At 51.4% G+C, this 12,974-nt stretch overlaps 6 protein-coding genes across 6 annotated transcripts; 2 read left to right on the top strand and 4 right to left on the bottom strand.

Moving 5' to 3' along the window:
• Positions 1-1,323: 1,323 nt before the first annotated feature.
• On the top strand, positions 1,324-2,619 carry M431DRAFT_201488 (hypothetical protein). Its single transcript, XM_024913331.1, has 2 exons — positions 1,324-1,356; positions 1,450-2,619. The coding sequence occupies exon 2, from the start codon at positions 1,564-1,566 to the stop codon at positions 2,422-2,424; it is 861 nt and encodes a 286-aa protein (XP_024780672.1). The 5' UTR covers positions 1,324-1,356; positions 1,450-1,563; the 3' UTR covers positions 2,425-2,619.
• Positions 2,620-3,037: 418 nt separating this feature from the next.
• Positions 3,038-4,796, bottom strand: M431DRAFT_201421 (hypothetical protein). Its single transcript, XM_024913330.1, has 7 exons — positions 4,511-4,796; positions 4,320-4,361; positions 4,126-4,231; positions 3,521-4,054; positions 3,287-3,359; positions 3,184-3,233; positions 3,038-3,121 (listed from the first exon to the last, which is right to left on the bottom strand). The coding sequence occupies exons 1-7, from the start codon at positions 4,664-4,666 to the stop codon at positions 3,099-3,101; spliced, it is 984 nt and encodes a 327-aa protein (XP_024780671.1). The 5' UTR covers positions 4,667-4,796; the 3' UTR covers positions 3,038-3,098.
• A 952-nt stretch (positions 4,797-5,748) lies between these two features.
• On the bottom strand, positions 5,749-8,417 carry M431DRAFT_105001 (hypothetical protein). Its single transcript, XM_024911563.1, has 3 exons — positions 8,004-8,417; positions 6,478-7,949; positions 5,749-6,409 (listed from the first exon to the last, which is right to left on the bottom strand). Exons 1-3 carry the CDS (start codon positions 8,202-8,204, stop codon positions 6,046-6,048), a joined length of 2,037 nt encoding a protein of 678 aa, XP_024780670.1. The 5' UTR covers positions 8,205-8,417; the 3' UTR covers positions 5,749-6,045.
• A 375-nt stretch (positions 8,418-8,792) lies between these two features.
• Positions 8,793-9,561, top strand: M431DRAFT_948 (hypothetical protein; the record flags this gene model as incomplete). The annotated part of the gene is made up of 3 exons (XM_024924621.1): positions 8,793-8,853; positions 8,949-9,376; positions 9,445-9,561. The coding sequence occupies 3 exons, from the start codon at positions 8,793-8,795 to the stop codon at positions 9,559-9,561; spliced, it is 606 nt and encodes a 201-aa protein (XP_024780669.1).
• M431DRAFT_201370 (hypothetical protein) lies at positions 9,521-10,067 on the bottom strand. The gene is made up of 2 exons (XM_024913329.1): positions 9,894-10,067; positions 9,521-9,827 (listed from the first exon to the last, which is right to left on the bottom strand). The coding sequence occupies exons 1-2, from the start codon at positions 9,987-9,989 to the stop codon at positions 9,615-9,617; spliced, it is 309 nt and encodes a 102-aa protein (XP_024780668.1). The 5' UTR covers positions 9,990-10,067; the 3' UTR covers positions 9,521-9,614.
• A 109-nt stretch (positions 10,068-10,176) lies between these two features.
• Positions 10,177-12,574, bottom strand: M431DRAFT_477391 (hypothetical protein; the record flags this gene model as incomplete). Its single annotated transcript, XM_024915560.1, has 2 exons — positions 10,177-12,467; positions 12,532-12,574. The coding sequence occupies 2 exons, from the start codon at positions 12,572-12,574 to the stop codon at positions 10,177-10,179; spliced, it is 2,334 nt and encodes a 777-aa protein (XP_024780667.1).
• Between the last annotated feature and the right edge of the window lie 400 nt (positions 12,575-12,974).

Genomic DNA, 12,974 nt, shown 5'->3' with positions numbered 1-12,974 from the left:
ATATTCTAAAAAAAATCCTTCAGAGGGAAATTTCCTTTTGGTTTCGTCATCGCGCACATTATCATTCCTCCGCAGTTATTGTTTACCCATCCCGCCGATTAGCTAAGCCAGATGTCGGCCCGCCTGGGGCTGTTCGCGCCGACAGCGAAGCTCCGATGCTCCGACCTCCGATCTTGTTTTGGTGAGAGCCGTTGCGTGTAGAACGCGATTTGAGCGAAACCAACTGCGTATTTTGACGCTTTCTGTGTATCCGCAGGCTGAAAGCAATAGATGCAAGATTGATGTTTATAATAAACAAAAAGATGCCAAAAAGCCAAGCCTCTAAATCTATTCAGCTACTACCAGCCCTGCTGTCTCTATCCCATCTACAAGATGAATACCCGGGCTTCTCTGTCTCAGTCTTGTCTATCCCTCTGTAAGCACACACAAGCTACCTAATACTCGTATATCTGGCGTATCATCGGCCGCGCCAAAACAAGTCTCCCAAATAGCCTATCCATTTCAACTTACCATTCCCCTTACGCACCCCCGTTTTTTCTTCCCCCCCTTCCCGTTTAACGTTAAAATTCATGCCGCTCACTCACCACCCAACCAACGCGCGCCCGGACCTACGTGTGTGGTATCCCCATCCACCTTCTGAACCCCGGATCTTGCACAAAGTGCGAGCACCGATCACCACATGTTTCTGTTTTCCCGGTCGGCGGCCTAGACCCGGGGCCTCTCTGCCTAAGCAACACCGGCCTGCCTAAGCAATACCGGCCGTTCGTTTCATTTGTCTTGCGTAGCGTAGCGCAAAAGGGCCCGGGCCAGGTCAGGCTGTCGGTCATGGCACCTCGCGCGAAAGCGAAAGCGGACAGCGCAGCTGAGCTGCGGAGGATTTTTGAAATCAGAAAAAAGATAACTAATGTACAATGACGCTCGTTGGTTTCGTGTAATATATTTTTCTTTTTACTATATTACTAGATGTGGGCAGTAGTTGCCAAGTCCTTTCTTTTTCCATTCTGGTCACTCCCATCCAACAAACCCCCTTGGTTACTGCGAATCGAGTATAATTGTTCCATCTCTCGCTCATCTTGGTATTTCAATCTCTTGGCCTTTGCGCAAACGAATATAATCGATCCATCGTGCGCTGTGTTGTTATCAATTCCCGCGAGCTTGGTGTTTTTGGTGGTGTGACTTGGGACGACGACTTATACGCATCTCCTCACGCCAACCTATCCATCACCTGGACCAAACAAGACCCTCAACAATCACGAAAATATCCATCTCATCAAGCTCAATTTATCGAAAAAAGAGTCTCATCTGAAAAGATGGCATCCAGCGGCCAAAGCGGCGGAGTGCCGCCACACATGGTATGTTTATCCCCCCCCTTTCCCCCTTCAACACCATCACCAAATCCATCACAATAACCTTCAAATCAAACCAAACTAACATGAAATTCTCCCCCAGAGCCCTCCCTACCCCCCCAAATACGCAGGCCTCGGCCTCACCCCAACCGTCGGCGTCGACATCCCCATCTCCGCCGTCATCCTCTTCTTCTTCATCTGCTCCGCCGCCCTCAACATGACAATTTTTCAACGAAACCGTCGTCGAGGTCACAAGTTCGTCCTGTCGGGCCTCTTCTTCGGCTTCTCCATGGCACGCATATCCGCAAACGTCATGCGCATCGTCTGGGCGTGCTACCCGAAAAACGGACGCATCGGTCTTGCTGCGCAGATTCTCGCCAACGCAGGTGTTTTGCTCGTCTTCGTCGTCAACGTTATTCTCGCTTTGCGTGTATTGAGGGCGTATCATCCTCGTCTTGGTTGGAGTTTGCCTGCCAAGATCGTCTTTCGCTCTATTTATGTTTCGGTCGTGGCCTGTCTTATCATGCTCATCGTTTCCATCGTCTACAGCGTCTACACGCTCGACCAGTCTGCCATCAACAAGACCCACGACGCTCAAGTCGTTGCCTCAACTTACTTCGCCTTCCTGGCATTCTTCCCGATCCCAGTCATCGCCCTCTGCTTCATCATCCCCCGCCGCCAGCGTATCGAAAAGTTTGGTGCCGGAAGCATGCGCTATAAACTCTTCCTCATGATCTTCAGCGCCTGCTTACTCACTCTCGGCGCGAGCTTCCGTGCAGGAGTAGGATATTACCGCGTTCCTGTAACCCAGCCGAGATGGTTCCATCAAAAGGCCTGCTTCTACTGCTTCAACTACGTCATTGAGCTCATCGTCATCTTCACGTACGCCCTGTCTCGATTTGACAAGCGCTTCCACATTCCTGATGGAAGCAGCTCTCCCGGCCACTATGTCAACGGCGTTCCAGGCTCAGACGGACGAGTATTCGATGAGGAGCTTCCGGCGAGCGCTTCTGCGCAGACGATGCATGATTCCACCTGGGACACACCGCTCGAAAACAAGCTTGAGGCCGGCAAATGATTTGGAGAAAATGAAGAAGAGAAGCGAGAAGCAGATAATCACAGCATGGAGGCACCTGAGGGTCTGTATATATGTCAGTGTGCTCGGTATATTTAGACAAGGACATCACATGGCGTTGGGTTATAGATAGTGCGTCGCATTATACGACTGGAATCATGGAATATCACGAAAGGGCCCCTTGGTTTAGGGCAAAGGTTGAAAGAATCTTCTCTCAGTATAGAAATAAGCGTTCTCGGATAATGTATAGAACAAGAATGATATCACCTATTTTGCCAATTAGCAGTTTTGTCACCTAATACTCGTGACAAACGAGGGGGTTTGTGGCATCGCAAATAGTCTGATAGCCAATGTCTCTCTCATATTCCAATTCTATTGCTCTCAGTTCTGACCATGACAGTGCATAGGTACGCACATGCTGACATCATTAATGTCAGCGCATCGCCATCCCTGTTAGTAAACTTGAACCAGCTTGGAGCGGCAGCACTTTGGCAACTCCTGTTCACATTGAGACTTGTCACGGCTGGGTGGCGTGGGCCCGTACACCGGCAGTAGGATTAATCGTACATTATTTTTTCTTTAGATGCCCGGCTCCCTGGGCTCTAACAACTATAAACCCTCTTGCAAAAAGCCCTTTACAGCAATAACTCGTTTGAATGAAGAACGTCGGTACTAGATTAGAGGAAGTAGTCGGGGGTTCCTAAAAGGGAAAAAAAGTCAACAGTCTGATTTGAGCGCTTGGGTGGGAATTGCAACACATACGTCTAGAGACCATTGGCTCTCCGGCTCTCGGGCACGGATCAAATTGCAGGCTGTAGGGGTTAGCACTTGTGGCTCCAACATGGGATGCAGGTTTGTTGCTTACAAGGTATATTTCAGGTGCTCGTCAATCTCCATTATGGCAGCTTGGTTACCACATCGGTAACAGTAATTCGGTGCTGTAAGGAAGCGGCATCGTTAAAAAAAAAGTTCAAGTATTATTAAGTGATGCAGGCGGCTGAAAAAGGGTAGGCGGCACGCGGGCAGTAGAGCTGTTGGTACAGCAAGGGCTCGCCATTGGCAAGCGAGGGAAATGTAAAAACAAAAGAAAAAGGCTCACCTGAAAAGATTGTCACCACGTTCCGGTCCTGGGACCAGTTGTACCCTTCCATGACAAGCTGATGCGCTCGTGCCACCAATGTCAAGCCGTTGTTGTGATTGAAAGCCTCTGAAATGTCCTGGCCAAACGTGTACCCCGCACCGCGGGGAGAGATGCCCCAGCCGCAGCGGTCGTCGGGGTCAGACCATAGGAGATCGCACATGGGACCTTCGTGGGGGACTTCCTGGACACGGTCGAGGGCCCTGATGTTATCTAATGTGTCGATGCTGGGGGACAGGCCGCCGTGGAGGCAGAAAATCTGGTTCTCAATCAGGGCGGTCAGGGGGAGGTAGTCGAAGAAGTCGGTGAAAATCTTCCACACATTGGCGTTGCCGTATTTGCGGAGGCATTCGTCGTAGAAGCCGTAGACTTGTGTGATCTGGCGCGACTCGTGGTTGCCTCGCAGGATGGTGATGCGTTGGGGGTAGCGGATCTTGAGGGCGACGAGGAGCGATACGGTCTCGACTGAGTAGTATCCTCTGTCGACGTAGTCACCTGCGGCAGTTTACAAATCGTCGTCAGCAAACGGAGCTCAAGGGAGGGGATCAGGTCGCGTCTGTTCGCACCCATGAAGAGATAGTTGGTGTCGGGACTGGGGCCGCCAATCTTGAACAGCTCCATCAGGTCGTGGAACTGGCCGTGGATATCGCCACAGACCGTGACGGGGCATTTCTGCAAAAGACACTCAGAGTCAGCATTCTCCCACGCCAGTGACCGGACAAGACACCCGATCACTACATCGCTCAAGGGCCAAACCTACCACTGGCTGGACGTTTGATTCCTCCTGAACAACCTCTCGACCCTACACGAACATCCAAAAAGTCAGCATCGCTGGCGCCCAACAAAACAGCATCACGAGCAGGCGCCAAAAAAGGGCCACCAGTCCAGGACCCAAGAGGTCGAAAAATCTGGGATTCTCGCATCGCCATCGCTTCAGCATCGGATGCTCACCATGTCGCACAGCCTCTGGACGTCGGCCTCGGACAGCTGTTTGCAGTTCATCAGATTCTCAATCCACTGTTCCAGCGTGGATCTGGTCGCAGGCTCCGTCTGCACTGGCGACACGTCGGCCGGTACCCTCCCGACGTCTTCCATATTTGTGTCCATGGTCGAAAAGCGCAGCTGCGGCCGAGGCGAGTCGATTGGCGATGCGTTGCTGGTTGGGGGTCGGAGATAGAGGGGGGGTCGAGCTGGTTTGAGGTTTAGGAGGGGAGAAGGTTGATGCTGTGAATGACGTTGCGGTCACGCTTCGGGTTTCTGTCCCAAGAGGTTCTGGCAGCAACAGCCTTGGCAGCAGGCGGCGGGTGGCAATTTAGCGGTTGGCAGCTGTACAGTCCAGTAGCGAATAGCGGCCGGTGGTGGGGCAGATGCGCCAAAGGAGGCGGTTTTATAGCGATGGATACGGCACAACGGTCGCTATGAGCCAGTGCAGTGCAGTGAGAGAACAAAGACAGGGACGGGAGGGATATGGGAATGGAAGAGAGATTATGTGTGAGAGAGCTGGAGGGAGCACGAGAGATTGCGAAAGATGACAAGGGGAGGGGGAGGGGGGTTCAAAACAAGCAAAGACAATAAAATGGGGTATTAAGGCTTTACAGTAGCGGCTACGAGTTACATGGAACTTAAATGCTATCAGTTTGACTTCAGTTTGCATGAAAGAGGCACCAATGACTTCTTTATTGGTCTCATCTTTTCTTTGTTAAATCTGCAGGTTGTGCACTGGACGGCTTAAGCGTTCGCGTCTTGTCTCGAAATCGCTAGGCCGTAATTTTGCGTGCTTGAGGTATGTACCAAGCATGAGGGGTTGGTTCTCAGCTTAGCTATCAGCAGCATGTCTTCCATTTACAGTATGTACCTAGTAGCTTCAAGCTCTCATGCATAGCACTGCTATATCGTGTGTAAAAATAGTTATCTAAGATACATCCATCACATCTATTCTTTTCGCACCAACATGATGATACTTCCTCACCTGCGCCATGGATACATAGCAGCACAGCTGCTGTACATACAGGCCCAGGGGAAACGAAATTAAAAGCTCCCCCCTTTGGCGCCAAGCTGGCGACCTCAGCTCCGGAGCTGCCCCGCCAAGCTTATCCCAGAACCGGGGCATATTATCTACATGAAGATGCTCCAATAGACGTGACAATGTTGCCAATTGCCGCGATAGAGCAACCGTGAATCTCTTTCAATCCCGTTGACCGAATTATGTATATTTTGAATATTAAAGTAGTAGAAACTAGTAACTATTTGCTTTACGCAGCAACCCCGACGCTGCTGACTCATAACATCATCTACCTGCATGATAGGGGGAGCTCAGCTCCGATGCCCGGCTCTGTAGACTCCATGCTCATGCCTGGAGCCTTTCTGTATAGACATATAATCATGCTGCCTTCTCTTGCTGCGTCATAGCCTTCCTCTTCTAGGATCACATGCCATTAGCATTTCAACTTGACCCAAGATCAGATACCCGTCAACTCATTCATCCTTTAAGCCAGTCCCAACCCAACAAGGTCCGAAGTCTCGGCTCCCATACCGCTTGATGGCCCATCCACGCCTTTGCCCACCAAGCTTGTGAAATCAAGGCCTACATCAGACAGCTTCTTCGCGTGCTCCTTTGCCTGGTCCATGCACTGCGTCCAGACTTGTCCGCCGCGCTCCGTGCTCGCCAGCTGCCTGGCAAGAATCACGTTAAATGCTTCAACCTGCTCCTTTGCCCACTTGACGCACGTGCTCATCATGGGTGGCGGGAAACAGCTCTGAAAGCATTGGACCGTGTTGTGGATGAGGGTGAAATATACAAAGGATAGCTGCCAGATGTACAGGTGCAAGTCACCTTGAAAGAGACATTGTCTATTCACAAAATGTTAGCTTGTGTAATGTGTGACGCAATACATGTTGAGAAGAGAGGGAAAACGAACCTGGCTCTCTTATGAATCGTGTCAGCTCGAGCTGCAAGATACGCCTCTCTGGCCCTGTCTTCATAGCCCAGTCTCGCCAACCAGCTAAGGTTTCGCTTCGTCTTGTTTGCCTGGTGATGCGTCGTCTCCATTCCGTGAATAATAATCGTCGCAAGCTTGGCGCATCTCTCTTCAACCTCAAAGTTGATAAAGTCTTGGGCTACTGTATTGCCCTTGAGACCCCGTGCTAATCCCTTGAGCTTTTCCACGCGAGCTACTGCGGGCTCGAACCCCTGAAGAGCAATGTCAATATCCAGCTCGTCCATTTGGCCTTCCACCCATCGGAGATTCTGCTGCTTGCCATCCACCTCGATAAGCATGTCTTTGATATCAGATAAGGTCTCTAGCAGCTCTGTCTTTTGGAGCAGGCCAGGGTCTCTTGATGCAAAGTAGTTGATCGTCTCTCTTGCCTTGTTATTGGCCTCCATTTCAGACTGCAAACCTTTGCGTAGCTCTTCCACTGCCTTGCGCACATTCATCATCAATGCTTTCTTCTCACTGGCTTCTGGCTTTTCCGTGCGGTAGATGAACGTCTCTTGGCCACCACCCCGAACCATGATGGCATCGGCCAACTTGGTACGGCCGCCAATGGAATCGCCTGTCCCAGGCATTTCGATGACCTCGATGTCGAGCAGGGGCCAACAACGGTCCGCGACGAGCTTTACCATGGGTCCACGGGTATCTGCGTTGGGAGCGTCGACCTTGCGTTTCTTTCGAGAGGCGATAAGGAGATGGTCGTTTAGCAGAAATATTTGCATGGCCCTTCTGCTCTTATACGTTGCATTGTCCAATTCGATCCAAGGCCCAGCATTGAGAACCACATGGCGCCCAATCGCGTTTGGTAGAAACTTTTGCGACCCTTCCACAGTCTTGTAAAGAGATTGCATCTGCGAGGTCCAGAGAACGCTTCGATCTGCGACGGAGCTGCGCTTGTCACGTTTACTCATGGTGACAGCTCCTCCGATAGATGAGTCCACCTCGTTTCTTCCCGAGGCTTGCCTAAGAGCCGTCGTGTTTGCCTTGAGTTCGGACATCAGATTGCGGAGAGCTCTCATCTCCCCCTTGAGTTTCTCCGCCTCTTTGCTGATTTTAATGAATTGCGTCCGATTCTGCAATAGATTCTGCTGCAAGTCTGCACCGGCGCGCGTCTTTATGCCTTGTAGCGACTCTGCATATTCCTGGATCTGGTCCTCACTCGCCTCGCTCAGCACCGAAGCTACATACTGGTCGGGGATAAGATTCGGATCCCGCAGTGCCTTGAGGTCGACAACGGGAGCAGCTCCTGGCCCGGCTCGGGACGGAGGAGGGGGCTGATAGTCGGTGTTGTACCGCTCGAGAGGAGGTAGACTTGGAACTGGCGGGGCGGCCGCGTCGAATTCGGGAGGCAAGTTGTTAAATCGAGAAGAAAAGCGTCGCTTGACTAAATCGGATGTCTGCCAATTTAAGATTAGCAAGAATCCTCCCATTTAATAGTATCGAAATCTCACCTTTCCACCTGCTCCTACAGGTCGGGGGCGAGGCGCCTCAGGTATGGAAAGCATCCCAGGAGCAGTAGCAGCTGTTCCTCCCGTCGAGCCATCTTGAGGGATTGGCGCAGAAATCTGTCGCGGCGCACTGATGACGGGACGAGCCTTTCGTCGCTTTCCGCTTCGAAGGGACAGGGTTATCTTGCTGCGTTCCTCAGACATGTTGCCTGCTTATTGAATGAATGACGGAGGGAGATTGATTGATTGGTTCAGCAAGGGATAAAGAAGAACAACTGGTTTATGACGAATTCAAATGCATCCGCTCGTATCGCTTAATTCCACAGTCGCGTTTGCCCGTACAAGTTGCTGCACAGAGCTTCCTACCGCTCGCTGCACGGTGATGTGATAGGATGGCCGTTGCGTGGCAGATGCAACTCGATACAACGAATGTATGGGGTATCAAGTACCAAGCACTACTAGGTAGCGGAGTAAGAGCAAGCTCCAAGGCGGTGCCGTTTACCCGACAATGTGCCGGCCGCCTCCAGCGCTCAATCGATGTTCCGAGCTACTAGCAGGTATCGCCGCTGGACTCCATATTCCTTGTGATATCTTTTTCAGAGCCAAAAAAGCTTGAAACCGGCGACGGCATCTTCCCAGCCACGGCTCAATTCACTGCTACATTACGCCAGGGCTTCTTCTGAGCAGCACCCGCAAAGGCCGAACCCCCCGGAAGCCCGTCGTCTTTTATTTTCTCACCTGCAGCTGCAGCTTAGAAACTCCCCCCAGAGCTCCCCTCCATTTCGCCGAAAAATGGTTAACACAAGCACCGTGGTGACGGCATCAGTCGCAACCGTTGCGACAGGCCTCGTTGGTTCGTCGCTGCTCCAATGACATGCGCGGCATGTTCCCGGTAGACATTTGGGTTCGCTAACCTTTTGGTTTTCTTTTTTTTCCTCGTCGCAACAGCCTATGCCGTGTACTTTGACTACAAGCGAAGAAAAGACTCCGAATTCCGCCGGAACCTGAGAAGAAACGAGCGCAAGCAGGTCCGGGCCGAGAAGGAAGAAGCAGAAGCCTCCACACAGCGACTACGCGGCCTCATCAAGGCAAAGGTGGACGAAGCTAAGGAGGAGGGTTTCCCTGTGGGCGTGGAGGAGCGAGAAGCTTTCTTCAACGAACAGGTTATGACGGGCGAGATGCTGAGCCAGGATCGTATGGACGAACCCCTCCATGTCGCTATCTTACGCACCGACAAAAGCAAAAAGGCTGACTCTATTTCTTTCTCCGATGTAGCTTCTAAGATGATCGATTCTGCGCTCGCTTTCTACAAGGGTCTCAAGGTCTACCCTGCTCCCGGCGACCTCATCAAGATCTACGACAGCACCGTTCCCAAGGTAGATTATGTCATTGTCATATTGCGTTGCATCGACTGGATTTGTAGCTGACGATTTGCACCCCACAGCCTATACTAGACATCCTGGCCGACATGATTGCATACGACGGCGACATTAGCATTCGCACTCGTCCCTCATCCGCAGGCATCAACCTGGGTGACATCCCCAGCGTTGGCCTCGATTAAATTAACACTCTCCGAGAATCAATCAAACAGCAGAGTGTTCCTCTCCACTCCATTCAGCTTCTATCAAAAAATGATGATGAGAAGGGAAACAAAAAAGACAATGCATCGACTTTCCTTCTGCAACGAAAACAAAAAGCCTTTGAACTTGGCCAAGAACTGATGACAAGGGAGAGAAAACAAAAACAAGATAAAAACTGACAAAAATAAGTCCTTTTTGACTCGAAGCTCCGGATCCCTCCTCTTTCATTATACATCTCCATCTGTACCTAGAAAAACAAAACATGAGGGGGGAAACGCAAAAATCGCTTTGGTGTACCATAAAAATCCTGTACCTCTTTCTTTACGGGCTCTTTCTTCTCGCCCCGGGATGCAAAATATCTGGTGGGCATTTGTGTAAACAGTTGTATGTGGTGGTATGATACAGCCATGGGAGGTCTTTGGGAAGGGCAGTGCGGGTAGCGTTTCCATAATCCAACATGAAATTCTAATGGCTTGAATCTTTTGGTCTACGTGATGTTGTCAAGGCATGTCATTCGGTCCATCAGTCGTTTGGTTGACAATACTATGATATTATGCTCTTCATCTTATTCATACGTCCTGTACCATTAAGCAATCTTACTCAGGCGCCTCACGCGCAACAATGGCCTCCATCTTGCGACCCTTCCTGTCCACTCTCTCGTCTCGAGGATCGAATCCTCCGTTCCCCCACAGCGCCCACTCAGGAGTCGGCGGGCCCATGTAATCCTCAGGCGTCCAATCGCCATCAGCACCCCTCTCCTCAAGAAGCTCAAAGAACTTTTGATAGTCGATGTGTGTGTGCCACTTGCCATCGACGTTGAAACGGTTGCTCGCCAGCAGGACGCAGCAGCTGTGCGCATGCTCGGCTGCAATGCCATACCCGAGGCCCTTCTCCGCAAGCCGCTTGTCCAACGCCTTAACAAACTCGCAGACTTCCCAGTAGAACGGCACGTTGGACATGCTGAGGCCGGCGTTGGAGGATGTTGACGTGCCGCAGTACGTCACACCCTTGACCTCGACGAAACAAGGCAGGCCGCGCTCAATGAGCTGGGCGTAGCCTTCGACTTCGTCTTCTACATTGAAGCCCTTGACGAGGGTGAGGCGGTAGACTGTGCGGTGGCGGAAACGCTTTTCGCGGAGGATGTCTAGGCATCGGAGGAACCTCTCCCAGAAATCGCGGTGGAGAGGCCTGTCAATCTTTTTCAATGAGTCTTTGTTGGAGGCGTCAATGGACACGTATAGCTGCGTGACGGCCTTGAGAGCAGCGAGCTGATCGGGGTGTTGCGCGTTGCAGACTAGGAAAGATGAGATGCGCTCATTGTGCAACATGGCGAGGAATTCGTTGATGTAAGGGTAGAAAATGGGCTCTCCAACCAGAGACAGAGCGCAGTGTCGGATTCTCAGAGCCTCGGCGTATCGCTCTGCTCGGACGCCGGGTACACCGCGCATCATCTTGATCTTCTTGTAGTGGTTCTCCTTGACACCGTCGAAAATCATATCGGGGGGATCAACCACCCATCGCCAGGTTGTGCCGACGGGGTTCGTTCCGTGACGCCAGCAGAAGACACACTTATTAGAGCATGAGAGCGAAGGGGTGGTTTCCATGCACTGGTGAGAGTTGATGCCGTAAAGAGAGTACTTGTAGCAGCTGCCTCGTCCACGCAGAGCAGACTTGGTCCAGCGACAGATCTTAACACCAGAGTGGGAGCCTACGATGGAGTATCCTTGTTTGGTGAGAGCGGTATAAGTCGGTGAATCCTTGGCCACCATTTCCTTGATGATTGGTGCTTGAGCCTTCTTCTTGTTGGCGGAAGTATATGTGGTAAAATCAACGGCTAGGGGTGCTTTCCGAGTGCCTTCGTTTCCGTCTTTTGTGCGAATCATCTTGCCAAGATCTTCAACATCGTCCAATGGTCGGGAGTCGTCGGATTTTCTACCCTCGCTAGGCTCCTCGTCGTCGAAAACGACTTCGCCATCATCGGCTTCGGCCTCCTCGTCATCACTTTCCACCGCATCACCACTGCCGGGCACTCCTTCGCCAAGGAACCCGGTTTGGGCGGCCTGAGCAATGACGTCTTGGACTCCTGAAGTCCATTCCGCAAACCGTTCCGCGTGATCACTCTTCATGTCGCCCATTCCTACGGGATAGGCTCGTTTTCGACCAGTCAACTTGGACATCCATTTGTCTAGGTCTTTGGCTTGGAAGCAGAATCCCTCGTCCTCATTGGGCCATCCCTCCTTGTCACCGAAGCCGAATACAGAATATCCAATCAGGGAAGACAGAGGAGCGGTATCGATTCTGAAATCATGATGGGTTTCCTGCAGATGCTGCAGGAAGGTATCGTTGATGGTGTCGATGTTGTAGCTCGGAATGAGGAACAGGTAGAAATATGCGACGCCTTCAGCGGACTTGGGAGGGCTGACAAAGTAATCCTCAAAGTCAATTTCGGTCAAGTCGAGCAACTCTGGCTTCAAGAATTTGCCGTCTGTTTCCTTTGCTTTCTGGTCCACGAATGTCTCGAGCGCATTGATATAATCGCGGGCAATCTTTTCAGTCTTTGTAGTAACAGAAGAGAAGAAGACCAGCACCTTTGCAGGTCTGTCCGTGGATTCGTTCGTCGCCGGCTTTCCCTCTTGCGAAGATTTCCTTGTCAAGCCTCCTTTGATACGTCGAGGGCCAGTAGACTTTTTCTCGGTGTCGACGGCGGGTTGCGCTTTCACAATCGGCTTTTCGCTTGCCTTGGGCTGTTCCTGGTTGTAGATCTTTGGAAGTGCAGCGAGAGGCTCTCTCTTCTCCGTCGTATGGAGGAATATGCGCAGACCAGCAAGGAGAAACAGAGAAGCCAGGATTATCGTCGTGCGATGAATGTGCCAGACTTCGACCAGGTCTATTGCATTTTTTGTCAGCACGCGATTCAACATCCAGCCGCTCAGAATCGACGAGAAACTCACCAGCGACCATCGCCTCCAGCTGGAGACGAGATCCCGCATCCATCTTTGACGGCGGAATTCCTTGCGCGCAATTCAGGCGTTTGCGCACAAGAATTTCATGCAGCACGTGGGCTCTTGTCTGGGGATGCTGGAGACTGGACTTGCTAAGAAATCTGTGCCCCGCGATGCAAATTTTGGCGGGGCATCACGATAAAGTACTTCTGCTGACTTAATTGCGAGTGCACGCTCGTGTAAATGGCACTGTCTAGTTTCCTATTCGCCCACATTTTCAGCTTCTGCTTTCATAGCATTCTGCTTCCTGAAACAGTCAATTTATGTGATATATAGATTCAGGGTATACTGTAATTTGCAATTGCTCTATGCAGGCACTTATACTGAATGAACTGCTCCAAGCAGCCGCTATTCGTTGTGACAAGCTTCCCTAACGCGGATGAAGATGCCTT

The sequence above is a fragment of the Trichoderma harzianum genome (genome assembly GCF_003025095.1).
Source record: "Trichoderma harzianum CBS 226.95 unplaced genomic scaffold M431scaffold_1, whole genome shotgun sequence".
Lineage (NCBI taxonomy): Eukaryota > Fungi > Ascomycota > Sordariomycetes > Hypocreales > Hypocreaceae > Trichoderma > Trichoderma harzianum.
The sequence above is the reverse complement of the archived record's forward strand: the minus strand, read 5'-3'. Positions and strand labels throughout refer to the sequence as shown.

What these genes read in the sequence shown, in the direction of transcription:
- M431DRAFT_201421 (XM_024913330.1), bottom strand. Translation starts at nt 4,666, where the DNA reads ATGGACACAAATATGGAAGACGTCGGGAGGGTACCGGCCGACGTGTCG. An exon ending in CACCAACTATCTCTTCATGG is followed by an intron (nt 4,055 to 4,125) that starts GTGCGAACAGAC and finishes AAACTGCCGCAG; the next exon opens with GTGACTACGTCGACAGAGGA. An exon ending in GAGCACCTGAAATATACCTT is followed by an intron (nt 3,234 to 3,286) that starts GTAAGCAACAAA and finishes TAACCCCTACAG; the next exon opens with CCTGCAATTTGATCCGTGCC.
- M431DRAFT_201370 (XM_024913329.1), bottom strand. Translation starts at nt 9,989, where the DNA reads ATGGCTGTATCATACCACCACATACAACTGTTTACACAAATGCCCACC. An exon ending in AAGAGCCCGTAAAGAAAGAG is followed by an intron (nt 9,828 to 9,893) that starts GTACAGGATTTT and finishes TTGTTTTTCTAG; the next exon opens with GTACAGATGGAGATGTATAA.
- M431DRAFT_105001 (XM_024911563.1), bottom strand. Translation starts at nt 8,204, where the DNA reads ATGTCTGAGGAACGCAGCAAGATAACCCTGTCCCTTCGAAGCGGAAAG. An exon ending in CTGTAGGAGCAGGTGGAAAG is followed by an intron (nt 7,950 to 8,003) that starts GTGAGATTTCGA and finishes TTAAATTGGCAG; the next exon opens with ACATCCGATTTAGTCAAGCG. An exon ending in ACGATTCATAAGAGAGCCAG is followed by an intron (nt 6,410 to 6,477) that starts GTTCGTTTTCCC and finishes TTTTGTGAATAG; the next exon opens with ACAATGTCTCTTTCAAGGTG.
- M431DRAFT_201488 (XM_024913331.1), top strand. Translation starts at nt 1,564, where the DNA reads ATGACAATTTTTCAACGAAACCGTCGTCGAGGTCACAAGTTCGTCCTG.